The sequence below is a fragment of the Odontesthes bonariensis genome, chromosome 6, assembly GCF_027942865.1.
Source record: "Odontesthes bonariensis isolate fOdoBon6 chromosome 6, fOdoBon6.hap1, whole genome shotgun sequence".
NCBI lineage: Eukaryota > Metazoa > Chordata > Actinopteri > Atheriniformes > Atherinopsidae > Odontesthes > Odontesthes bonariensis.
In genome coordinates, this window is record NC_134511.1 from 10,051,878 (window position 1) to 10,077,601 (window position 25,724).

The 25,724-nt window shown below is 40.6% G+C and overlaps 1 protein-coding gene and 1 non-coding gene across 2 annotated transcripts in view; one reads left to right on the forward strand and one right to left on the reverse strand.

The window, feature by feature from the left end:
• Nucleotides 1-25,724, reverse strand: part of adamts3 (ADAM metallopeptidase with thrombospondin type 1 motif, 3) — a 173,292-nt gene that overhangs the window by 52,745 nt on the left and 94,823 nt on the right. The window contains exons 8-10 of the mRNA XM_075467289.1: nt 16,534-16,639; nt 9,008-9,151; nt 6,053-6,185 (exon numbers count right to left, since the gene is read on the reverse strand). Coding sequence (XP_075323404.1) covers nt 6,053-6,185; nt 9,008-9,151; nt 16,534-16,639 — 383 coding nt within the window. The remainder of the gene's footprint in view (nt 1-6,052; nt 6,186-9,007; nt 9,152-16,533; nt 16,640-25,724) is intronic.
• Nucleotides 24,796-24,901, forward strand: LOC142383061 (U6 spliceosomal RNA). Its single transcript, XR_012769991.1, has one exon. It is a non-coding gene; the product is annotated as a U6 spliceosomal RNA (small nuclear RNA).

Below are 25,724 nucleotides of genomic sequence, written 5' to 3' on the forward strand. Positions count from 1 at the left end.
TTTAGGGACATTGTCGTACTGGTAAATGCAAGGCCTCACTGAAAATTACGTCATCTGGATGGGAGCATATGTTGCTCTAAATTTAAAACCTGCATGTGCCTTTCAGCATTGATGGTGCCTTTCCAGATGAACAAGTTGCCAGTGCCAGAGACACTAATGCACCCCCATAGCCAACAGAGATGCAGGTTTTTGAACTGAGTGCTGATAAAGATCAGGATGATCCCCCTGCAGCTGCAGATTTTGCCGATTGCTGAACAATCTTTACTTCTGAAAGACTCACAGTGCTGACCTGTTACCAGTTAACCAAATGATTTACATGTTCCACTAGTAAGTCATGTTCTGCCAGCTGTCCACAAACCCAACGTTTTAGATGTGTTGCTGCTATCAAATTTAAGATGAATCAGTAAATGGCCGCACTTTCAACATTTGACATGTTTTCTATGTAAAATGTAAAATATACTTTATTAATACAGCCCTTTACAGACAATCCTTACGGTGTACCAAAGTGCTTTACAGCAGGTAATAATTAAAGGGAAGAATAAGTAGAAACAAAAACATGTTCTGTTCTGAATAACTGTTGTTTTACGAGATTTGCAAATCACTGCATTCTTTATTTTCTCATTCACATCTTACACCATGTTCCAATTTTGGGCAATTTGGGTTGGAAAATAAGTTTTGCTCTGGGTGTAAAAGTCATCAAAAAAAGCAGAAACTCTGTTGCATTCATTCAAAGCCATTTGTGTGAGACAACAGGGCATGGAGTTGAATAACTTTACAAAACTAACTGTTGAAATGACTCACAGGTCTGTAGGTACAGGGAGAATTTCTGTAGGGACTGAATGTTAACTGGATGGATAAAGAATAAACACACAAATCTGTTTTTCTATCTTACTCAAAAAACAGATTTGTAATCAATCTAGAGACAATCATTTTGCTGTTTAATGCAACTGTTTAAGCATATTAGTCTGAAGTGAATGAGACATCAGAGAACACAAAACACTGATGAATAATTTAAAGGTGCTGAGTATTTGGCTGCTGAGGTGGAGTGGCTTTGACACAATCTTGAAAACCTCTCAAACTACAATTTGGGGAGAGGAGGTTAGCTGAGACAGGTTGTGAACAGAATCCCACATAAAAGGGTAAATGATCTGCGATTAAATTCATAGTGCCTGGCTGCTAACTTATTCATTCAACACTGGGAGCAAAAAGTCCATGAAAGCTACAGAGGTAGCAAGCACTGTACATTTGAAGCCCGAGGATCGAACTGCTCCCCCTGTGATTACTGGATAACCAGCTAACTTTTATAGGTTGGTATAACCTTTTTTATCTTAACTTCCAGCACCGACCGATCAATATTCATATTTTCTAGGGACGCACAGATGGTAAAGCTCTATGTAGAAGATAAAAAGTTGGCTGATAGCTGATTGTTTTTTCTCTTTCATGCTAGGGATACAATAAAATATACTATGTAAAAAAAACACTGAACAATTTCAAAGTCATCCATTCTTTTGCTCTTTGAATGAGCAGAAAATATTGTATATGGATGTATGTAAATCCAACTTTAACTCCTGAGGGAAATAGTGTGCCTTCTTACGTGCAGCTATTCACCAGATTGTCAGTTAATCTAGTTAGAAAACATGTAAATATCTGGCTTTGGAGTGTAATGAAAAAGGATTAAATCAGGACTCCTGGGTCTACGGTCTCTGCAGTAATCATGGGGCTTCAGGGCTTATTGGCTTCGACTGGCAGTGTCGAGAACACAACACCTGGGTTCGCGTGTTCATTTTCAAAGGGGGTGCTGCGCTCAGGAATGCAAGAGTGAACACAGCTCCTTTTTTTCTTTAATGGATGCCCTAAAACTGACTGCAACAAAAAAATTAGATTGGCAGATTTGACTTGTCTGCAAGCTCACTCTAAGGTCCAGTCAGAAAGCTAAACCAAAGCTAAGCCCAATTTCTTTTAGTCACAGCTATCAGACGGAACTTCCTTTACTTTATGCTGTTGTAGCGTACGGGCTTTTCCTGGTAGAACATCCATTTTTTGTGTTCATTTCAGCGTCTGGAGCTCTGAGGTTAAACGCACGACCAAACTGCAGTGGGAAAGGGTCGACTTTGCTTGTTTTTGAGCAGGTGTACTCACATTTAGAAAAAAAACGTTAAACCCACCACTTTTGGTTTAAAAGTAGCATTACTGTGGCAACTGAGGCTCAAGGATTTAGCGAGAGTGACAGCAAATGGTATTGAGCTAAGTTAGGTCAGGTTGTTGTGTCGCAGACAAGTTACCATCAGAAAAAAAACTATGTAAAGCTGAGGGGGGATTTCATGGAGGATCATTTTAAGCATCATTTCACTAAGCTATAAATACAATCTGAAACAATTCTCTGAAGCAGTTACAGTTACATAGCTTCCCAAAATGATGATGGCACTAAAAGCCAATTAATGAAGAATGAACACTAAAAGACTGAATTGAAGCTAAATTCCCTGTTCAGTTGGAAACATCGACTCCCTGACATTCTGTCTTTATTCCACTGTGGTGAGTGTGGGCTTTTTCTGCTGCTCGCTTCTCTTGGCCATCACCGGTTTCCCAATCTGTCAAAAAAAGTTATTCTGAAATTCTCTTTACCAATCTGGTCATAGTCTCTGCTCTTTGAACGTCACTGTAATTTTACCTTCACACCATCTCATTCTAGTCATGGTTGTGCAGGCTATCTCAGATAAAGAATTTCATTTTCAACCTTCTCTAAAATTTGATCTCCTCTTTCTTCGCTCCCTGTGAAGTCCAAAATGGAAGTTGAAATCCATCTCCTCGCCTATAAAACTCTAATGGCCATCATATCTTAAAGATCTTCACAGTTTGATATCTTCCCAACAGAGCACCCGGTCCCTCAGATTTCAGGTTTACTTTTGGGTTCCAGAGTTTTCTAAAAATAGATTGGGAGGCAGAGCCTTCGGTTATCAGGCTCCATTCTTGTGGAACCAGCTTCCAATATGGGTTCAGGAAGCCTCTCTACTTCTAAGATTAGGCTTAAAATCTTCCTTTTTGATAAAGCTTATAGTTAAGGATGGCTTGGGCGACCCTGAACAATCTCTTTAGTTATGCTGCTGTAGGCCTGGCCTGCTGGGGGACCTGTGTTGTACTGAACACCCTGACTCACTGCTCTCCTTCCTCTTCATGGAAGTGTCTGCTTCCATTGCTGCCAATAACTTTGTGTTCCTTCTTTCTTTACTATAACAAATATCCCTGGCTTGGTATTTCTGTGGATGTTGGCATTTCTTCCGTGTCCTCTCACCCCGTTCCTTTCTTAGTGTCTTTAGAAAGGCAACTTTTTACAAATTGGTAACATATAAGTACAAGTGAAAAATGTCTTGAATTGAACTGAATGTCACTGGACTTGAAATAGAAAAAACAAGAAAAAAGTTTCTTGAGATGACATGTGTTGTAAATTGGATTCCACTTCTCATCTGAATCTATTCAACTCTATTCGACCCACCTGAATCTATTCGACCCACCTGAAGCTTTCACATGTTTTTGAACTCCATTTAAATATGACACACGTGTCCATGAGAAAAAAAACACAGTGTTAAAGTGTTTTAAGTAATGTTTCTGTTTATGCAACGCTAAGGGCGAATAATTTTTTTTTTTTTATGTTAACACTGATCCACTCAGTTCTGTACAACATAATTGTAATTACAACATAGCATGCAGCTAATCAATCAGCCTCTATAATCTGCCCAGAGGCTGAGTTTTAAAGAGGACGATCAATAGAGCTCACATCCAATGCAGTCATTTGAATTGATTTTAGAAGACAGAGATTTGGCCTCCTCATCATTATCAAACAGGTGCCAGGAGAAGGAAACATCCTTTTCTTTAGTGTAAGTTCACTATAGAGGAGTTTGCAGAGAGTAATTATCGTTGGTATGTTTACACACACAGAATACATTTGCCCTAATTGAAGCAGGAGTTACGTCCTTTTTTTTTGTAATTTCACTCAACAGCATTGACTTGATAATACTTTCCTGCGTCTGTAGCAACTTTAGCGGTTTTAAAATAGGAAACATACTCTCTGTTTGTCACTGCTCTCCTTCATGACAGCCAGGCCCTAACGCTGTGGGCACTTCACTCTGCTCCAGGTGAAAGAACAAGCTGTGGTTCTGAACTCTTTACGACACCTGAGGTGGGAAACATTTGCTAAGCTGCTTACCTTCGCGAGACTGTTATTCCTCCTCAGTCTTTCCCTTTAGAAAAGCACTAAGCCGCGTCTCATTTCAGCTACAGAGATGACGAACGCTGCCAGTGGAAAGTCACCTCTGATTGTGCTAATTAACTGTACATCCAGGGGAAACTGGGAGGGACACCAAAGTTGTTGTGCATTTATGCCCTCAGCTCCAAAAGACGAATGAGTCTTCACTTATTTTCAATATTTTGATTAAGCGAACCACAGTGTGTGAAATTTAGAAGCCTGCAGACGATATATATATATATATACGACATATAGTGTCAGATCTCATGTAGTAAGAGAGAGTATGTGCTGTTGATCCCTATTGTACACTTCATGATTTTGGCGCCCTTGTTTCCTGTTTTCCTTTCTCTTTTTTCTTTTTTTACCAGTGTATTTTGTCTATTTTTAAAATATTATGGTCTGCATATTTCTTTTATCTGTCCTATTTTTACAATCTTAATCTTTTTTTACCTTACATGCCCAGGGACTACAGGTGGAAATTAGCAAATGTTGCTACCACCTGGCACAAGGCATCTCTTCTCTCACGATTAATGCTTTTGTGCATTGTCCCCGTTTTAAATAATATAAATATAAATATAAATATAAATATAAATATAAATATAAATGTAAATAAATAAATAAATTATACTTGTGACGTTACTGACTGGTGGCAAACTTTGCAACAACTGTGATGGTTATCCAAATATAAAGCAGCAACTCTGAGTCATGTTTGGGGTCACTTGACAAATGATCCTTTGGCCGTGATCAACTGCAGAGGGAGAATGTTTGGCTTTTAACTTTTAAATCTATATATGGTCCTGTACAGTTTTCACAGTCAGTTTTTCAAATCTCATAGAAATATAACAGAAAAAACAGAACAAGATAGTGGATAATGAGTCAAGCAAAACCGCCTTCCCTAATGGAGCTTCATAACCAGGAGGGTGCTGTCAATATGAAATGCGCTCAAAGCAATGGCAACGTCAAAGTGAAAGCTTTCTCACCAAGGGGAGCTCTTATTTATATACCCTACAAGTCTTGAGCATGTCCTTCAACATCCACATGGCTCTGAAATAACCGATCTTGCTGAGAGGACACAAAGTAAACATCCCCTGACTTAATAGGTAAAAGCAGCAAAGCATCAAGGTCAAAATTAACAGCTTTGGACAAAAAAATGAGACATTTGGTGAGAACTATAAAGTAAAGTATTGTGTATTTCCATCACCAGGTCTGGGTGAGCTCTGAATATTCCCAGCAAAAATACTTACTTTCCCCGATCAAAACCTTTAGTGATGTAATAACGGCTCGGTGATAACTCGGTGCCACAGATGATATTACACTTGCTGTAATCAACATCTACCCTAACCCTCAACCGATCTGATGGAAGCAAAATGATGCAAACAAATGCATCTTAGTCAGAGGAGGAGAAAATAACAAGCTCTGAAAAAATGAGTTTTTAGACAAGTAGGAAACTCCAGAGTGATAGATGGAAAAATGAATTTATCATCAACAGCTGCAGTTTCTGGATTTTTAAACTCTGTGGCCTGAAGAAACAGATTCAACTCTTTCCCCCTGCCTTTTTACAGTATAATAGCTTAAATCTTTTATGTCAACACTCTAATGAACATCTTGTGTTGGGTGTCATGTGGGACTGCAGTAAAATAGGCTGATTTCTGTCTGAAATGCTTGATGTTGGGTCATAATTCTTTTCTATGTGTCTGTTCATATCTAAAAGTCAGTTCCCTTGGAGGCTGCTATCAAAATCTCCAATAAATCTGTCGGCAAAAAAAGCTCAGCAGAGCACCGACTGAATGGAAGCTTGTGGGCTGTACTCACCGAAGTGCAGATCTTATAGCCGACGCCGAAGTCAAAGCGACACTGCTCATCCATGGAGTAGTTGATGCCAGGAAGTTCAGGAAGTTGTGGCCAGTCATGTTTGAAGGGGTCGTCCAGGAGACAATCATATGTGCTGGGAAGACACGAGATGAGATGTCAAATCTTTCAACGAGAACTTCGTGTTGCTGAAAAATTCCCAAATACTGGCCAGAGACTGATTGAAGGTTATTGTTTTATAGGGGTGAGGTAGAAGTTTAGATAAATACTGTCGGGCTTGAACAGCAGCAGCTCAGACCAAAACAAACACATGATTCAGACTTTCAAACAGGCTTATTAATTCCTCCTTCTCCGACAAAACAGAGCAAAACGTAAGAGAGGCTCTGATAAGAACATCAATACGCTGTTTTATCTTCACAAAGCGAGCACCAGGTGAACACACCGCCAAGGTGTGTGTGTACACCAATATGGCATAAAGCAGAGTTACTACCTTCTGTTGCTATCCTGGTGGCTAAGTAAACCCTGGTTTTCTGACCTGTTAACTGGGATGCTGCAAACGCATCATCCACTGCTGGAAACATTAAGTAAATGAAAACATCCTGGTTGTCATGGTACTCCTCGTAGCTTCTTTGCTCAAACATGCTGTGCTTTCATAAATGTGGACGTTAGCAGTGCCACGCAAAACCATCGGAGAAGTTTAGCAAGAGCAATATGCGTTCATAAAACCAGCTGTACTTTTTTTTTTTACAAGTGATCGAACAGTTATCGGATGCTTTAAAATAGCAGTATAGTGTGTAATGATTGACTGCACGCTGCCGCTGTCCTCTCCTAGGATGCACTGTCAATAGTTGGTGTCCATGCTTCACTAAACTTTCTGTCAGTGATTGACTTTTTCTCTCTCCCATGATAAAAAGACTGAAATAAATCAATTCCTGCGAACTAAGCACAGGGCATAAATGCATAGGGCCGAGGCTCACACAGCCCTGGTCCCTCTGTCCGTATGCATGAACACCATTCACTCAGAGAGGTTCGAGCGTTTCTCATTTCTATTTGTGCAAAACAGATCCATGTTGACATTTAAATACTTATCTCAGTTTACTTATTGTTATTTCCCATTTGTCCAAGGAATATGCAAGATATGACATTTTAAAGCTGGAACAGTTTCTGCCACTTTCAACCACGTGGCCTCAAAAAAGCACGGATACCCACATAATACTCTCTAAAGAATGGCCGTTTAGTCATTAAGTGCTTTTTTTTTTTTAATTCAAGTGTTGTCTCATATCTAGAATCGAAATGACAGATATACACCATTTTGTAATTAGCCTCCTTCACCCCTACACTCACTCAATAATTAAAATGAAAATCTACTATTTTATAAATCATCTGTAAAAGTAGTAACCAGCTGGATAATTTGCCCATAGGTTTGATAACTAGATTTGCTTTAACACAGCCTAACGTTCTCAAAGAGAATAAAGAAACATTCCGGGGGGGTTTATTATTAAAAAGGTAAAATTAAACTCTGACTGAGACTGCATACATCTAGTCAAAAAAGGGCATATCTGTGAAAAATGTAAACTTAGTGGTCAGAAGCTGGAGCTGGACCTGAAAAAACAATTAGGTCAGTGGATGAGTGAGTCTGGAGAGGGATCAAATAAATTATTCCATCGTAAGGAAAAGTCTTCTACCATCGGTTTTGTTTTCAAACAACTACCATGTTGCTCAGGATCAACTAAAATCCATGAAGGAGTTGTTCAAAACTTCAGGTATATCACGTCAAAACTGGGTCAGATAACTGCGCAGAATGCCTGAAAGTTTATTTCTACCAAGGGGAGGAACATCAACCCTCCTGTGGCAAGGAACGAGTCAAAACAGGGAGGAAAAAGTAAGCATTGCAGACATTAATATAAATATTAAATATATATATATAAATATAATAGAATGAAATGAAGAGGGTCTGACCTGGGGGTGAAACAACCAAAGTTGTTTCGGGCAGCTGCAGCATTTACTACGAGCTGATCAACTGAATCAGGTGTGTCGGAGCAGCAACTGAAGCCCCAGGAGAAGCTCTATGTTAATGTTCTGAGATCACTGAGCAACGGAATACATAAGTAGTCAAACCGTGCACTTACATGAACTTGTATGCTCCACTTTGACCGCGCAACCAGAATGGCAGAGCGTCCCTACTTGCCTACTTTACTTTCTGGATGTAGTTGTACAGCAGTCAAGTCTATATGCTATATATACAGTGTGACACAAACTATCCCTTTTCCCTCAAAACCTAAGAACTGGAGCATTTCCTGGGTACAGCCACTACACCAAGGCCCAATAAATGATCATGACTGACAAAGGGGGGGAGACGACGACGACGTATCCAGTCACACTAAAATACAAACAATTCTTCATACAGACTCGCCTGTGCATGCTCACACGTCCACCTAACGTTTTTGGATTAAATGTCTGTATATGAAAGGCTTAAAATGATTTTAAATTAATCTTCAATTATTTAAATTTATGGATTTTGAATCAACTGCTTGTTTTCTGTCAAATGTACTATATGAGTACAAACAGAAAATCATGACCTGCTTATACCACTGCAGCATCTTGTTGCTTGTGAAAGGAGCAAATTTGATGATTGATGTAATTACAAGGAAAAGTAGGGTAAAATACTTTATTTCCTCTCTCTCTCTAAACAAACAAACAAACTGATTAATTCATGCCATATTGGGCTAGCTTGAGAGGATGTAATCTACTTTTTCCCCCAAAATATTTGATATCTATTGATTTTTTTTTTTAAATTGAACTTTTACCTCTAAATGGAACTTCTGTATTCAGTGTGTGTTCAAGTAAATACAGCCTATAATAAAAAAAATAAAATAACGTGTGCTTGTCAAAATGAACACATATAAGATGAATATTAAAAGCTATCCAAAAAAATGCCAGGGGCCAACATGAACTCACTGGATGTATCTCTTCAGCTCCTGTCCGCTGCACATGGACCAGTGGTATCGATGGAAGGCGGCCTGCACCAGAGGAGCCATCACGCTCCCCATCGCCGTTTCATCCCCGCAGCGGTTGCCCTGGCCGTCGTGCTCCATGCCCAACCTGCTCCCACAGGACAGAGAAGCATTTCTGTTACCAATACTACTATTTACAGTGACATATCTGAAATACTTTACAACCACAGCTCAGACAAAGTGGGCAAAAACATTAGAGTTAATGCAAACTGACAGACGGATTAGATATGAAAACAGCCCCAAGGAAATCAGTCCCTCCAACACAACCTTTTCATCGGCTAACTGACATTTAAATTTATAATTAACCAAAAATCCAAATAAAGTATCCTCTGACCCTGAGGAGAAAAATTACTTCACTGCATCTGCAAGGAGTCATGACCTCAATTCAAGCATTCTCTACAGTTTATTACAGTGGTGATGATTTTTTTTGCTTAAAAACTTGGAGTTCACAGAAACGCACGCATGCATCACACTGAAAGAAAGGTGGCTTCCTTCTGGTAAAGGGCTGGGCCATATTCAGGTTTTCTTTGTGCCCCGCAGGCACATATTACTAAGTATCATTAAAAATATGTCTTCTGTTGTTCTAGTTGGAGTGGGGTGTGAGCACTGCATGAAAACTGGTACATCCTTCGCTCAGTCTCGTCTGTGACATTGTAAGAACAATTATCAACATCGAGCAACACAAATGTGCCTTTATGTTCTAGTACAGATATATTTAATCATTGTAAACAGGCAAAATACAGTAACTGCAATCAACTTTATAGTCACCACACAATCTAACATGCATGTCTTGGACTATGGGAGAACACCAGAGTGCTTGGAGAAAATCCACAGAGGACATAAAAACTAAATACAGAAAGATCACAGACGAGATTCAAACCGTGAGCCTTCTTGCTGCAGGGTGACAGAACGAATCCCTCCAACACTGTGCATCCACCAAGAGTTCGGCCCATCAAGTTGTCAATACCTTGAAGTTTTTAAATAAACCATCCTTAACCTTTGAGCTAGCTTCAGACTACAAGATTTTCAGCGAGATCGGACTGTTTCACTCTCCACAACTGTCAGGAAACCAAAGGAGTGACCATCTTACACCTGTGTTGCACGACTTTTCCCCAGAGGCCTGATTCTAAAACTGAGCCGTAGGATGGAGCTCTTACATACGCATACCCGACCTAAAGACCAGCAGTGCAGCCACCAACTGCTCCTTAACATGCAAGAACCAGGCAAAAAAGAAACCAAAAGGTCTTCAAGCTTTTTCTTTTATTTGCTGAAGAACTTTGCTCAAGCTCGGATGCTTTTAGATGAGCTATATAAATAAAGGTGACCCGACTTAACAAGTGTTTCTCTCGTGTTTTTAATTCTTATGTCATTTTATTTTCTCTGTTTATGTCTCTCTTATGCTCCACCCCTGCTGACTGCTCCAGAATATCAAACACCCTAAATGTTAAGTCCGATTGAAGACTGCAGTTCCAACCACCACTTTGCCTCAGATCTGGGCCAGTTGTCTACAACCTTCAACACATGTGTGCATCCGGAAAACGGACTTCAAATCTTTAGTTGGCAGCTTAAAGGGGATAGAGAAACAAAATCATCTTTTTCACGTTTTTGGTGTTAGTCCTGAGTCTCCCCGCTGTGGGGAGTACACACCAACTGCCAGCAAGTGTCAGAACCTCTGTTTCAAGTACTCCCCTTTTTTGAATATCCCCCAGAAAAAGTGCCAATCCATTTTTGTGAAAAAGTGATGTCACTTTTTCAGCAATCGCCCCCCCACACCCAAGTCCACAGCCACCCTGTTTCAGACACGCCCCTTCGGCGAGAAACAGGAACAGGTGAGCCTTCCAAGGCTGTGAAAGCGGACTACGATCGTTACATATTCTTCCCCCGGAAAGCAATGTTCGCGATCAATGGCTTTTATTTATTTTTAACAGCATCCCCAGTACATACAACCGCCGACTTTTCCTTTGCGCTGCGCATTTCAAGGAGAACAGTTTCACAAACCTTGCATGATTCCGAGCAGGCTTCAGTCGGAATTTTGCTCAGTACAGGGTCAGTTCCGACAGGGACAGACAGACTGCAGCGAGCTGTGCGCTCCGCTGAGAAGGTGATCGGCTGCATTTTTTATTATTATATCTAAAGAGAATGAGCTTTCTTTTCAGTCAGTGTATTACTCTATAGCTCTGTTTTCAGTGAGAGCAAGGGCAGCCAATCAAGCATCGGCAACCGAATAGCGCCAACACCTACCTGCATTTCATAATGAGGTTGCCAGATAAGCTCTGAAACGACGCCAATAAGGGCAAACGACGCATTCTAAACCCAGCATAGTAACAGCTGTTTCAGAGAGCCTTTTAGGGAGCTTCTGAGCCATTACAGACCCAACCAATTTTTTTTGGGCTACATATCACATCACAGAACAAGGATTAATGCCCCATTCAACCTTTCTCTATCACCTTTAAGTTGTCAGTAATCATTTGAAATCAACCTTTGAAATCAAAGGTCCACAGTATTTACATAAAGGGCATTTTTCTGTATCTTACTGGCTGCTTTTTTTGAGAACTGTACCTTTGGGTAGAAAAATGAAACTCTTATTTTTGTTTGCCGGTGGTTAATCATCAGCACAGCAATCAGAAGCGTCCACATTCACGAGGACCTGGCACGAGATAATCACTCCTCCAGCATAGTTCAAAGGTCCAACAACGTCTGGGTGGCCTTAAGACACCGTAAGAACTTTAATCTGAGTCCCCAGATTTTCAGGGACTCTTATCAGGGAAACCGGTGAGAACCGGCTGCTGCTTCCAGCAACTGTACTGGCCGGGGCCGGGAAGCCTGAGGGAGGATAGTGTGCACACACACCGAATGTGAGTCACTAAACTTGAAAAAGCAGTAGACCAAGCGGTGCGTAAGGAAATGCATGAGGGTCATAAAGGGCCACTTACACACACATGCACTAACAAACCCGAGCCTGCTCTGCTCCCTGTTGGATCGTGCAGGATTCACAAATCTTGCATCAGCAGCCTGAGCAACAGCTGCACTTGCATAACCATCAATGATCTCAAAGACTGCTTTTTTTCTTTATCTCAACCTTAACAGAATGCACTGTTTATGTTAAAAAAAGAGAGTGACACTTTGAACCCTCATGCAGTCTTTGATGAGAAACACATTCAAACTGCCTAGTCTAGTTATGTAGTGCAATGAAAAATGTCCTTTTCTTTCACCAATAGTCTCATAAGTAATGTGATATATGATTACCTTAAAAATAAGGGGTGCTTCATGCTGATTAATAACTCAACTTGCTTAATTCTCCTTATCAGCTCGACGCCACGAAGCTGAGGTACTAATGAGCCATCATTGCAGCGTTTTGGAGAAATCCCATGAAATAAAGCATCCTAAATACGGCATCTGGCTAATTAATCAGTGTGCATGACTCTTCCTGGATTCCGCGCTCTTGCTGAGGGCATCGGTGTGTGGGAGTTGCATTAAGAATCAAGGTGATGGTGCAGCCATAGGGATGACGTGTACCACCACTTAAGATTGCAACTTTAATGTAATGGCTTCAACAAGCAGGGTCTATTTCAAGCAATCTGAACTAACGCCCATACTTCTCACTTGCTGGGTGATTCTGACGCCTCAGGTGCCTTATGCTCAGTGACCGCTGTTTCACCTAATTGGAGAAAAAAAAGTAAAAATACATCCAGGAATGTGAGCTACAGGTGGAAGTAGCAACGCAGATGGTAAAACAGATCCCAAAAACCAAAAAAAAAAGTCTGGATGACATTTACAGGCACGTAAAGGTTGTTGCACACGAGCTGATACAAATAACTCTGAAATGGAATCGTTGTTCAAATGTTAAGGGTGTCCTCCAGCAATTCAGTATTCTACGTCAATAAAGTAAAGAAGGTACATGTTACACTAACTGTGTGCTGGAATATTGTTCCCTGACAGCGAAGCAGCTTTACATGCTGTAAGCGTTGCTCGAAGCACGAATGCTTCCCACTGAAATCTTTTCACTGACTGAGGCAAACACATTTGTTCTGTAACTCTTCACCCCAAACGATTCAAATGATCCTGCTGTGTCGACCTCATGCAGCCTCATCCCCTCCCTTGCTTGGCTCTTCTTCAACTCAGCAGCTCCTTCAGAATTTGTGAAAAGCTTCTTTTTTTTTCTCATTGATAACATTTAATCTTTGAATCCATGTAATTCAAATAATTAGCACAGATTTCTCCCCCCTTGGGGAAGAACTCTTCACCAGAAAGCTGAACATGTGAACAGTCAGCTCTTTGCTTCTTCTATCTATTGATCCCTTAAGAAGCCGTGTGCTCATGTGTACCCGCGGGGTCAGCAGCAGCGCAACAACCATGAAGTTTGGGGATTTGATGGCACGCTCTGAGACATCTTTGGAAGGAAAGAGCCTCGCTGTTTTAGCTGATTGACTCTGTCAACAAGCTGCTGAAAGATCCCTTTTTTCTCTACACCCTCCTGCCTGCCTCCACACGATATCTCATTTTTGACAAGTTCGAGCACTAACAGCAACAAGTAAAGACTCCGTACATGTGCTGAAATGTGCCATTTGAAACCATTTTGTCTCATTCCCGACAGATCCCGCCCTGCCTCGTGATGCTGCTAATGTTGATCAGAACCGTCTCCTCTCACATTACAATCCCTTATCCTTTAAAGCCTCGACTCTTTTCTCTGTTCAACTGGACTCTCTCTGTTCCAGCACCAGTAGATGTGGACAGCTGGAAGACAAAAAAATGTTCCGTTTGCAGTTCCAATCGTTTTCCATCTGGAGTTCGTTTGTCCAAATGAGCGGGATTCAAAGGTTTGGAATTAAACCCTCAAATCAAAACGGGGAGATACTTCCTTTTTAAGGACAGAAGAAACAGCCTAGCATTTCATTGTCTTCGTTTACCCCTGCCTCTGACCCAAGGCTTCGTTTGAAATAACCTCCAAAAACCTTTTTATTTTCAGGGTTTTCAGGAAAACTTCAAACTGCACACTAAAAGATTTTATTTTTCAACACCTGAAGAAACTAGAAGCATAAATTAGAAGGCATTTCAGAGAATAAACCAACTTTTTTTCCAAGTGATTGACTTGTTTATCAGAGTGTTTTTACTGCATCTTCAAACTGTTGATGCGGTACAAACTATTACAACTTGGTACAAAAGCATATGTTGCATGAAATGAACCTGTAATGGGTTAATGGAACAAGTTTAAGTTCATAATGTTTCACAAATGTTAAATATTTATGATTTACAAATTCATAACAAAGGCTAAAAACTGACTCACTTTTTTTACTTTAATCTGCTGGTATATTTAGTTGTTGTTGTTGTTGTTGCATTTAAGTCGTTGGCCCCCAGGAGAAGCAGGGAGAAAACAACATTTTTTTGATTCATGTGGTTTACTCACACCTGAAACTTTCTGTCTTCAGTGGCTGTTCTTGCACATCATTCATTTTTCAAATTTGGCTTCAAATGAGGAGCGAAAATGAGATTTTGTACACTTATTGCTGGAATATCCAGAGTGCAGAGTGTAAACACTGTGAGTCAGGCCGCAAATATGTGTCCATTTGTCACTGCATGGTAAGTGGATTTAATAAGGTTTTCTTATTTAGTTTGCAGAAAAAAAAAAAAGAAAAACCTGATGATGTGAATAATCAATCAACATTTTGGGGACTTCACCGAGCATTAACTTCCAGCTAATTGGGACACAAGCTAAATTGTGATCAGGTTGCCAAGCAACAAGAACCAAAATATAATCTACCTGCTGCTCTGAGAGTGACAGTCACTCTGTGCCTTTTTGTGATACTTTTTAAAGTTTTAAAAGCATTCCGTTCACAGCAGCGGCCTTTCTAATGCTGGGCCAAAAGCAGGCGAGCGAGAGCATGCAATGGAGTCTCTATTGTCACTTTTGCGGCTTGATAGGGGCTCCCGCGGGGCCTGGGGCCACATTTTTGGCCGAATAAATACCCTTGAGGAAGTCGGGGCTAACTGTGGTATGAGCTGGTGTCAAAGTGAGAAGCAGAGTTCACCAGCTGCTTACGAATGAGATTCAACAGCTCATGAACTCAACTTTTTCTTTTCGGCTAAAACAGAGTTTGCTTCGAGGTCTGAAATGTTTAGTTTCCCTTCTTTTAGATAATCTCACTCCACCTTTTTACTTACTTTCGCTAAAATTCTGGATGTTTTTAAGATCATGGTTATGTTATTTAATCCCACACTCAGCGATTGAGCCAAACTAACCACATAAGGCTGTTTGAGTTATCAGGGCTTCACTAAATAGAAAATTTGGCTGTCTTAATTTTGGGAAAAACAGTCAAGTTGTCCAAGAACTCATTCTCCTGAGCTCTTCTGCTAAAACGCAAACATTCAAGTTATTCTTTCTATGGAAAAAAAATGTAATAGAATTGTTCACCTCCATTCACTGAGCCTTTTTGGGACCCGCCTGGAAAGTACTGTCTCATCCGTCGAAATACAGTTTGAAAAATGCTACAATAATGTGAGGATGCACTGGGTGTCTGTAGATGCTAAGGTTGTGCTCCAAGTATCTAGGTAGAAGACAAAGTACTTAAAGATTCATGCTGCCTGCCATAATGAAGAGGCAATGAAGCACACAGTTGTGGAGCTGGATATCCAACACACTGCGCAGGTCTGTGAAAACTTGAAAAATGAAGGATCCTTTACAAGGCCATCAGACCTCATAATTCACGATTCCCAGAGTGGCGTCCAAGAGAAGGAATTCCTATGGAGAAGTGCCCGGGACAAAGTGGCTCTGCGGCCGGATTCAGATTTAATCCGGGAGGTTTTTTTTGTCTTAGCTAAAGAGTGAGATGATTTGACTGAAATGTTGAGTCTCCACTTTGTTACAGCTCCCCATTTTAAAGTTTAACAGAAACATATCTCTGTGTATTAACCATAAGGCTATTTTTAGCTATGCTGTTAGTACACATTCTGTTATGACACGTTCGCACAAGTGAAATGCTGTAATTGAGCTCTGACAGTGATAATAACTCAAACTGGCACAACAGCCTAACTCAGACCCATCTCTTAATGATGAATTTGAAAAACAACAGCGTTATTTTGATGGGTTTCTGATTCACTCGTTACCTGAACCAACTTAAAATGATCAAGACCCTGAAAAACAGGATCCCAAGACCGCTAATGGGAGGTCGATTTAAAAACAGAAAACAGGAAAAGGGGGCATGATAATAAACAGCGTCTGAGTCACTGTGGCTGTGGACAAAACCGTGGAAACGGACCATGAAACTGCCAACATGTCATTGAGCTTGAGACCGATCTGTTTAAAGGTCCCTGGTGTCATCTAACATATGGGTCACAGGAACGACAGCCTGCAGAAAGCTGTGATATTATGAGAAAGGACAATCTTCCTTGCAGTGCAACGTGGTGTCACCTTGATGAGAGGAATCCGCATGTTTAGGAGCTTCAAACACAAAGAGGGAAGGAAATAACACCTACACATGTCCAGTTTCGTGAGCCACGACAAAGGCAGAAGAGAAGCCGTCTTCGTGGTTAAGGGTGCAACTTCGGACTGGGTGGCACATTCCCGTGACTGGAGCGTAACCTGAGAAAAAAGGGATGGAAGTTGTTATAATAGATAAGAAAAATCCACTCCAACTGACATTGTCTTTAATAAAAACTGTCCAAATGTGTCAATTTTCACCAATTTGAACAGTTTTGTGTGCTTTTAGAAAGTTTTGTGTGCATTTACTTACATTTAGGTGGGCTTCAAAGTGTCGTTTATACAATAATTCTATTGCTAGTAGTTATTGCTGGCAAGTTTACATTAACTGCCAATATTTCTCTCTAATTCTGGGTACGTGACATCATGCAGCACAGGCTGTGCAAGCAGGAGGGGATTTAGTGAAGGCTTCACATATAAACTTCAGTGATTTATGTGTCATTAAAACTACAAAGTGCTCTCAGTTTATCAAGCATATTCACAAACAATTCATCATTTCACAGTGCCAGCTGAGGACTGTGAAGGACAAGAAATTAATAACGTTTGTGGGAATGACTCCGTAAATAACTGTGAAATAAAGGTTAAGTTCAAAAGTAGGGCAACAAAAAATCTTGTTTTCACATTTAATTCTTAATCTTATGGCTCAAAACAACCAAAGCTTTTTTTTGGTTGACTTCCTGTGTTGGTTCAACACAACAAAGGAAATGTGGCTAAATCAAAAATATCCCAAAAACATCTCAGCAACTGACGATAGTTCATTACAATGCCCCAGTTACCGGGAATATTGTGTGTCGTAAACCCGTAAAACGATGTTCCTATTGATTTTGTCTGTCACTTCCCACGGTTTCACAGGCAGATGTATGAATACCAGGGCAAGTAAAACTAACTTAAAGTAGGGCAGATCTGAGTGTTTTTCCATTTGTGTACGTGCTGCGTGTATCATGTGTATCATGACAGTGATGGTGCATGAGATGATCAGCAAGAAGCAGGAGGGGGAGGCACAGCGGGAGACTTGGCTCTGGGAGAAGGAACAGTTGTGCCGATTGTCAGCTTCAGAATTATTTATTGTGATCATCATTACTTTCCTAACATATCCTGCTGTTTGCAAGATGTTACGTCAGTTGCTTTGACTACAAAGTCAACTTAAACATTATGAACGCTGCGCCTGGCACCACTCAAGAGCCCCAGCTGTGCCACATTTGGAATAATCCCTCACTTGATTTGGTCTTCTTGGTGTGATGTAAGCAGGTTCAAATCTTTAAATCTCAGGGAACTTGTCTGAAACAGTAGCCTCTGACCACAGTGTATACTGAAGCAGAGATCTACATGCTGCCACTGGGGTCCATATTCCATCCAACAACTATGCTGATGACACAGCCATGTCCATTAAGGTTGAATGACCTTAATAACGTTAAAGACTCTCAACCGTTACCATGGCAACTGGACCCTCCACTCCAGGGAAGATGGACAGCTGTTTTGAATGTTTTTCATTTGTGAATAATCTTTTCTACAGTAGAATAATTGGTAAGGATTGTTTAGAAACGGCCTTATCAGTCTTCCCAGAATGAAGGGCAGCAACAAATTGCTTCTCTAAGATCATTGCTGATGTCTTTCCTCCTTGGCATTGTGTTAAAGGATAAGACCGGTTTTTTGACATTGGGCCCTTGATTTCACATTATAACATGATGTTCTACTCACCCCTGCTTGTTGTTGGTCATTTGGAGCTGTTCCGAAGATATTTGAGAGGCGTCTGGCTGCTCACTTGAGATATTCGGCCATGAAACGGTTTCCTATGGGCAAGCTTATACAGGCACAAACTATGCTGTTTATAATTTATTAATTACTGTACACTAGCACTGATAACGTGGAGGTGCGTCGCTTACTTAAAAAAATCCGGGTTACTAATTTTGAATTTTAGCCGAATGAATAAATAGGCAGCAGGTCTGTGGGCTGTCTGTGGTAGTAGCACGACGAGGACGTCATAACACCCACTTTACGACAAAAATTCAAAATTACAGTAACCCGGATTTTTTTAAGTAAGCGACGCACCTCCACGTTATCAGTGCTAGTGTAGAGTAATTAATAAATTATAAACAGCATAGTTTGTGCCTGTATAAGCTTGCCCATAGGACACCGTTTCATGGCCGAATATCTCAAGAGAGCAGCCAGACGCCTCTCGAATATCTTCGGAACAGCTCCAAATGTTCAACAACAAGCAGGGGTGAGTAGAACATCATGTTATAATGTGAAATCAAGGGCCCAATGTCAAAAAAAACGGTCTTATCCTTTAACACACACCTGAATGCTCCAGACTAAAAAACTTCTGTCTTTAAAGAGGCGTTCACACCTGGCCGCTACTTACCCTCTTAAATCCTATGGAAGGAGTAAGGGTGGACTTTTCATACACAGCTTCTCCATTTGGGCTCAGTTTTTTTTACAAAATAAATAACGTTGTTTGTCTGAGGTTGTATTTATCTATCTTTAAGACGTGGTGAGGATCAAAGTTTTCTATTATGTCCCGATGTGTAAAAGGTTTTTAATTCAAAGAGGGTGTTCTTTATTTTTCAGATTAGCTTTGTCTGTAAAAAACATTAGCACCGATGTAAATGTGGAACACGATCTGAACTTTTCATAAAATCAGAACTGAAGAACTTAACTGAATATTACTTACCCTCCCACATCCAAACGGACAAAATATTAAAAGACAACCGAAAAAAAACCTGGAATGGTGCCACTTTTTGGGCATACTCCACCCAGACAAGCGATTGACTCGTGTGCGTAACGGCTTCCTGTTTACCCAAGTCCCAACTGTATTTACAGTGCAGCTTGGGGGAATCTCCAAACAGTTCCCTGTTTTAATCCAGCTGCCATGATTTAGATTAGCAAATTCTCCAAGCTCATGAGCACCCAGATTAGCTCATCTAAAACCTCAGCTCATCATTACTAACAAACAAAAGCTGCGGCAGAGAGCACCATGGGATCAGTCCTAATACTTACATTAATAACTTCAATCAAGCAAGTAAAACAACTGTCTGATTGCTGCTCTGTAAAGGCAGAAGGTCGGACAAAATGTACAAAAGAAAAATTTAAAAATACTTAATCGTGCTATTATTCATAAAAACAATTCATTAGAAGAGAGAACAATGTTAATGATGTGTTGGCCAGAGATGCTGATCCCTTAATAATAAAAACGTCTTTATTCCCTCTCGAATAAACTAAACATCTGAACTAATTCTCTCACAACAGGTTTAGGTTGTTTTGTATTGAGACTGCAGTGGCATCAACTCTCAGATGATGATCATTTTCTTGCTGTTCATCAGCAACAAACCACCATGTTCAAGTTGTTCAACCAACTCAAAGTCTGATGTTGCTGCCATTGGCATCAGGCTCCATGTTGTTTGGTGTAATGGTGTACTTCCTACACTTCGGACACCTCTGTTCCTGAATATGGTGGCCTTTTAACTGTGCATTTATGTACAAACAAGCAAAACGTCTGGTTTTTCCTGGGAAAGAAATGGAACAGCGGTGGATATTTGTGACATTAAACCAAGGAGATAGCGGTGCATAGTCTGAAGGTGCGAGTCAGTAACCCCAGTTTTCCAGTCCACACATAAGCCTTACAGAGTCAGAGAAAATTATTTTGTTGTCAGCTCCCAAAATCTGAGTGTGCATGGGAACATGAGGCGCAAATGCAAAGCAATGTTTGTGTGCACAAGGCCTTCTACGCAGTGGTCATTAATTAAGGGTAGGTGATGCAAATCTCAAAGCTCTGGTGATCCAAACAGTTAGCTGCAATGGACTCCTCCGTCTAACACTGTGAAAATCTAAATAATTAATGCCCATAAAGCAGGGGAGGGTAAATGAAAAAAAAAAGTTGGCAAAGAATTTTAAGTAAGTAATTTAAAAAGTCCCATTTAACAGGAGAGGTATATTGCAAGATAAAGTTTAAAGGCCTAAAAAACATCCCCAGCAAACTGCCCAAGGTGATGCTAGAGAGGCAAATTAAAATCTCCCTTTGGCTGCAATAATAAACATCAAAACAAACCTGATGCATTTTGGAAGCAAGTCATGTTGACTGCAGACATTAAAACCGAAAAAAACAAAGTCATGTTTGGAGACATGAAGAAACCAACTTCTAGGAACGCGGATGGATGGATTGCACTTTGGGCTTGTGTTGCTCTATCGGACGTGGAATAAGCGGATTTAATTGAATACCAGGAAATTCTGGAGGCAAACATCGCATCGTCTGTACAAAAAACACTATGAAGTAAATCAGAGGGTCCTTAACAAAAACACAATGATCCAAAAAAGAAAACAAAAAATGTGACTCCTAAAGCGGTTTGGGTGTCCTCTCTGTGCCTGCATGGGCTTATTCTGGATGCTTTGCTTTCCTCTGATGATCCGTCTCCAGTAACTAATCATTAATAATCATGAACAAATATTTGAATCCAGGAAATAGTATGTTCAAGAAACTCTCACCACAATGGCACCCTGAGATCACATAACCCCAAATCACCACAATAAGAAGTTGTGGGGAGAAAAAAAAGATGGAAGAACAAGATGACTTTGATGGACATGCCTTCTCCAGTGCACGATTCTTGCAAGAGACGGCTTGTTTGAAGTACACTCGTATCTGAAAGGTTTCAGAGTAGCACCTCTGAGAGCCCATTCCATTTGCTGTTGATGAATGATGAGTGCTTTTTCATCAAATTGCCACAGTGTAAATGGTAAACATTGATTTGTCGCTTCAACATTGTAAAGACCATGCAACTTTTTTGAAAGGCTGCAGTCTCAGTTCAAACCTAAAATCATCTGCCATCCAACCAAGAGACCGTGGGCTTTGCAAATTAAATATAAGATGGCATTCATGAAGAAATGCACTTTTTTATGGAGAAATCAAACCAGTCGATGGGAAGACAATGAGGGGAAAATGAGAGGAAATGAAGCCTGTGAGGACCAGCTGATTTTAAAGTAAAAACAAACTTGAGATAATGACAGAGACACACAAAATCAATCTCAATTCTGTCCCTAATGTGAGCCAGAGCCATGCTGTTGCAAGTCAATCCACAAGAAATGTTTCCTAATGAAATAGCTTCAGCTGTCAGTCGCTTATAAATCATCCTCAACACGAGTAATGAGTGAACAAATGAGTGACATCTCTCTGTGAATATAAATGACATGAACAGATGTGCGATTTCACTGAGAATTTCTGAATTATTTGACTCATTTCACTCGTTTAGTTTATGTCAAACTAGATGGCGTAAAGGTGGGTATCAACAAGCTACATTTACTCCATTGCATGCGCCTACATAACATAACATACATTACTCACTTAAAGGGATCATGAAGACAAAGGAATACTTTTCGTACTTGATAGCACATAAATATGTGTCTGAAATGACTACCAACTCAAAAACTCTCAAAAAACAAACCTTGACATTAGGTCTGAGCCACTAGGGTTTTATAAAATCTAACTGAATGAGCTGTTCATATGTGCAGTGGATTTCTATGTTCCCGTTCCAGTTCAGAGCAGAGCTATCCCGCCCTCATCTCCATGGCCTTTGATGGCATTAAGCGGTACCAACTGTCAGCGTTTTAACTGCAGACGAGGAAAATCTAAGGGCTGGATATTAAACTGGCCAAGCACAAACTCGGCAAGTATGATGTGTGGGATGAGTCCTTTGTGTCGTTGTTCAACTCAAAGGCCCTGGACACACATCAAACCCACTTTTCTGAAACCGAGTTAGATGTTTCCATTTAAGAGGCCAAGGTAATTTTCTGATTCCATTATTCCTTTGTCATTTTCACCGCCTCATGCCCCCAAAGGCATTAGAGCTGCCGCCCGACACACTTTCCAACATGTTTAATGAGAAAGTAATAATCATAATAAGTAAGAAGGGTTTTCTTCACTCCATCACCTACCTAAAAATTATGCTCGGTGCTCTAACTGAGGTTTCCTCAGAATTTGTTCAACATGCTCAGTTCTGCACCAGATGCAATACGTGAGAAAGCTCATGAAGTAAAGAATCTGTAATGTTGCAATGCACATCAGCGCGGGCGTGCTGAAGCTTTAAACTGCTGAAATTTCCACGGTTTACCAGTGGACCGTCAGCTGTTCTCTACGACTTTGCTGTGCACACAGCTGCTCTGTATAAGCACATACGACATACCGCTGTGAACCTAAAATGATCACGATTTGATGGATGCAAAGCATTTTATGGTAAGGTGACCAAAGCTGGTACAGTCAAGGCTATTAAACATTTCACATACATTCTTGACACAGTGGTTTCAAAGAAGATGCAGAGCTGTTAGCTTTTGTCTGACACCTCGCTTGAGCACTAGCCAGTAGTTAACACGCTTGCTTTGATCTAAGTCTGTTGAAAGGAGACTTCCAGGACTAACCAGACAGATCCAGAGCTCTGGAGCTGCACCACCAGCTGCTTTGTTTACTGTCTCTGCAGAACATAAAGAACGAGAATGGGATTTCCTTCTAGCTTTCAGGTTTGGACAGTGCATAAACTGAGGCTAAGAAACTATCCTGGTGGGTGGATCAGGATGGATGAGTGCAGAGACAGGTCTGAATGTGGCCTGAGTGACGGAATCTTTATGCAAAAAAATGAATTCACCCCGTATGTGTTCACATGTGTACTTCCTGTTGTTTACTTGGTCACCAAGGACGCATGTAAGAAACAGGCCTGAACAGCCTGAATATCATTTCAGCTCTAGTTCTATAGGAGATTGAAAATTGCACAAAATTATTTTGGACAAAATCTCATTTTGAAGTAACTGAAGTAATAAAAACGGTACTTTTTATTTTTTGTAACGAAATGAAGCACAGGCCCTTTAGTCACTTTAGTCTCATAATGGACTTAATTAAATGTTCTTGATAACATTCTGATTCGAGAAATCAATTTTCTGTAGAAGCATAACCACAGCCACCTTGAGCTTATTCAGGTTCACAATTTGATGCTCATTACTCTGCTTAAACCACCAGTTTCTACCTATGTAAACGAATACTTCCGATTTCACAGAAGAAGAAGCCTTGCATTAGCTCTGCCTCTCTTAAAGTCATCTTAAACAGAGTCTCTCTGGAGGCTTTGTGTGTGGAAATGTGTGTGTGGGCTGAAGCCCACCCCAGCTGCTAACGGGTGAGAAGCGGGCACACCCTAGGTGGGTTGCCGGTCCATCACGGGACCAACACAGAGACAAACCAGACAAACAACCATGCACACTCCCATTTAAAGAAATGCTTCATGCTATTTTCTGAAAAGAGATTGAAAGTGCTTGTGACTGTTGTTAATTCAGAGCCTATTTGTTGAAGCAGATTCACTGAAGGCCCGGGGAAAGAAAGATCCCCACCTCGATCATCTACCCTAGAGCAGCGAGGATAGCTTTTTTTGTTCCACTGGTGTCTCATGAAATAAATGTGCTATTTATGGAAGACTCGACCAGGCCTTCTGTTCCGCCTTTCCCATCAACTTCTAATTGTTTTTTCACTCTCAGCGGAGTGAATTCTGATCACTTGCACTGTTTATTTCTGCCTGTACGAATCATTCAGTTTTGAAACATGTCACACACAGACAGAGAAGCTTAATGACCTCTTGCTTCCTGCACGGCTCTGAAATGGTCTAAACCTAACCATGACTGGAGAGAGGACTACAGAGAGGTGACTGAAAGATGTTTTCCCCCAGATAGCATTGAAGTCATTCTGCCTTTGACTAGCAGAATCTACAGGAGGCCATGAAGCCAATCACGTCTTAATGTCCTTGAAGGCATCAAAGCAAACTGAAGCCGTCTGGTAGGGGAATTGTTACATTGAACTGATTTCCAACCACAAGGAGGGAGCTTGAATTTAAAGACAGAGGTTTAGTTGTAATAAACAATTAGACAATCCAAATGTACTACTTAGGAAAAATAAAAGGGAGATTTCAAAGGTTGGAAATTTGCACAGGAATAAAAGTCAGTGGGGAGCTTAGTAATGAAGTACAATGAGTGGCTCCAGTTCTCTGAACTCCTGTCCACCTTCCAGATTTGCCTTTGAGCTCCAAAAGAATCCCCCCTCACACAAATGTAAAAGGAAAATTAATTTTGGTTTCTTGGCTACAGAAAATTCTGTACAAAAACAGAGTCCTAATAAAAAAGCTAAATGATAAAGAATGGAGAGACCTACAGAAAAAAAAAACACTTTGTGAACCATAATGTTCTAAAATAACATACGAGCTCCTATGAAGTGTTTTTAATGCCTTGTTTCTGTGTGTGTGTTACTCTGGTAGCATATATACTAAAATTGGAACCATACAGAGAAGATTAGCATGGCCCCTGTGCAAGGATGACCCGCAAATTCATAAACGGTTCCTCATTTTGATTGGTGGAACTGACAGTTGGAGGGGTGTCAGTCCACCTCCTTGTCATGGCCGAGGTGCCCTTGAGCAATGGCATCTGTATCTATGAGTGTGTGACCAAATGAGAATTCAGAACAAGCAAATGAACCACTTCTGACATCGTCATGCCAATGCTGTTGGAGTACTTTTTTCCCCCTCTTTCATTCAGTTTTCTGTTTATTTCAGTTTCCATTGAAATGCTGAAAATCTCAGACGTTACCATCTAGAAACGGTATAAATTTGTACTGAGAGACTGCAGGCAGGAGGAGGCTGCGTGAGCTTCGCAGGTAAAATGTTTTGATGCTGCCTTGAACTCGGCTCAGTTACAAAGCATCCCCACAGGGACCGAGAGAGTGAAACACACCGTCTTCTGTCATTTCTAAAGTGCAGAAGCCACCGTACGAGTGTATTGTCACTCATGTGTCAATTTCCCTTGTGCTCAGTATATTATGGATGCATCACTTGCAGCATATCAAGATCCAAAAAGACTTTGACTTTTTTCTATCCATAGGAAGCCTAGTGGGGAAAGAAACTGTCTCTGAATGCAGCGATGGTGAAGATAAGAAGAGAGAGGAGGATGAAAGCTTTGCTGTTATGGAAGGCATACTGGGATGCTCTTTGGTTTGTAATATACATGCACGTTCTGATTTCAGCAGGGCTCCAAAAGGAATCAATGTGGCAGTTGTACAAATCTCAGCAAACTGCAGCATTCACCATTTCTGGTATAATTCAAACTATTGGTCAGAGAGAGGATGTTTGTTTTTGGATTATTGTCAATATCTCCGGTCAATCACCATGGAAAACAA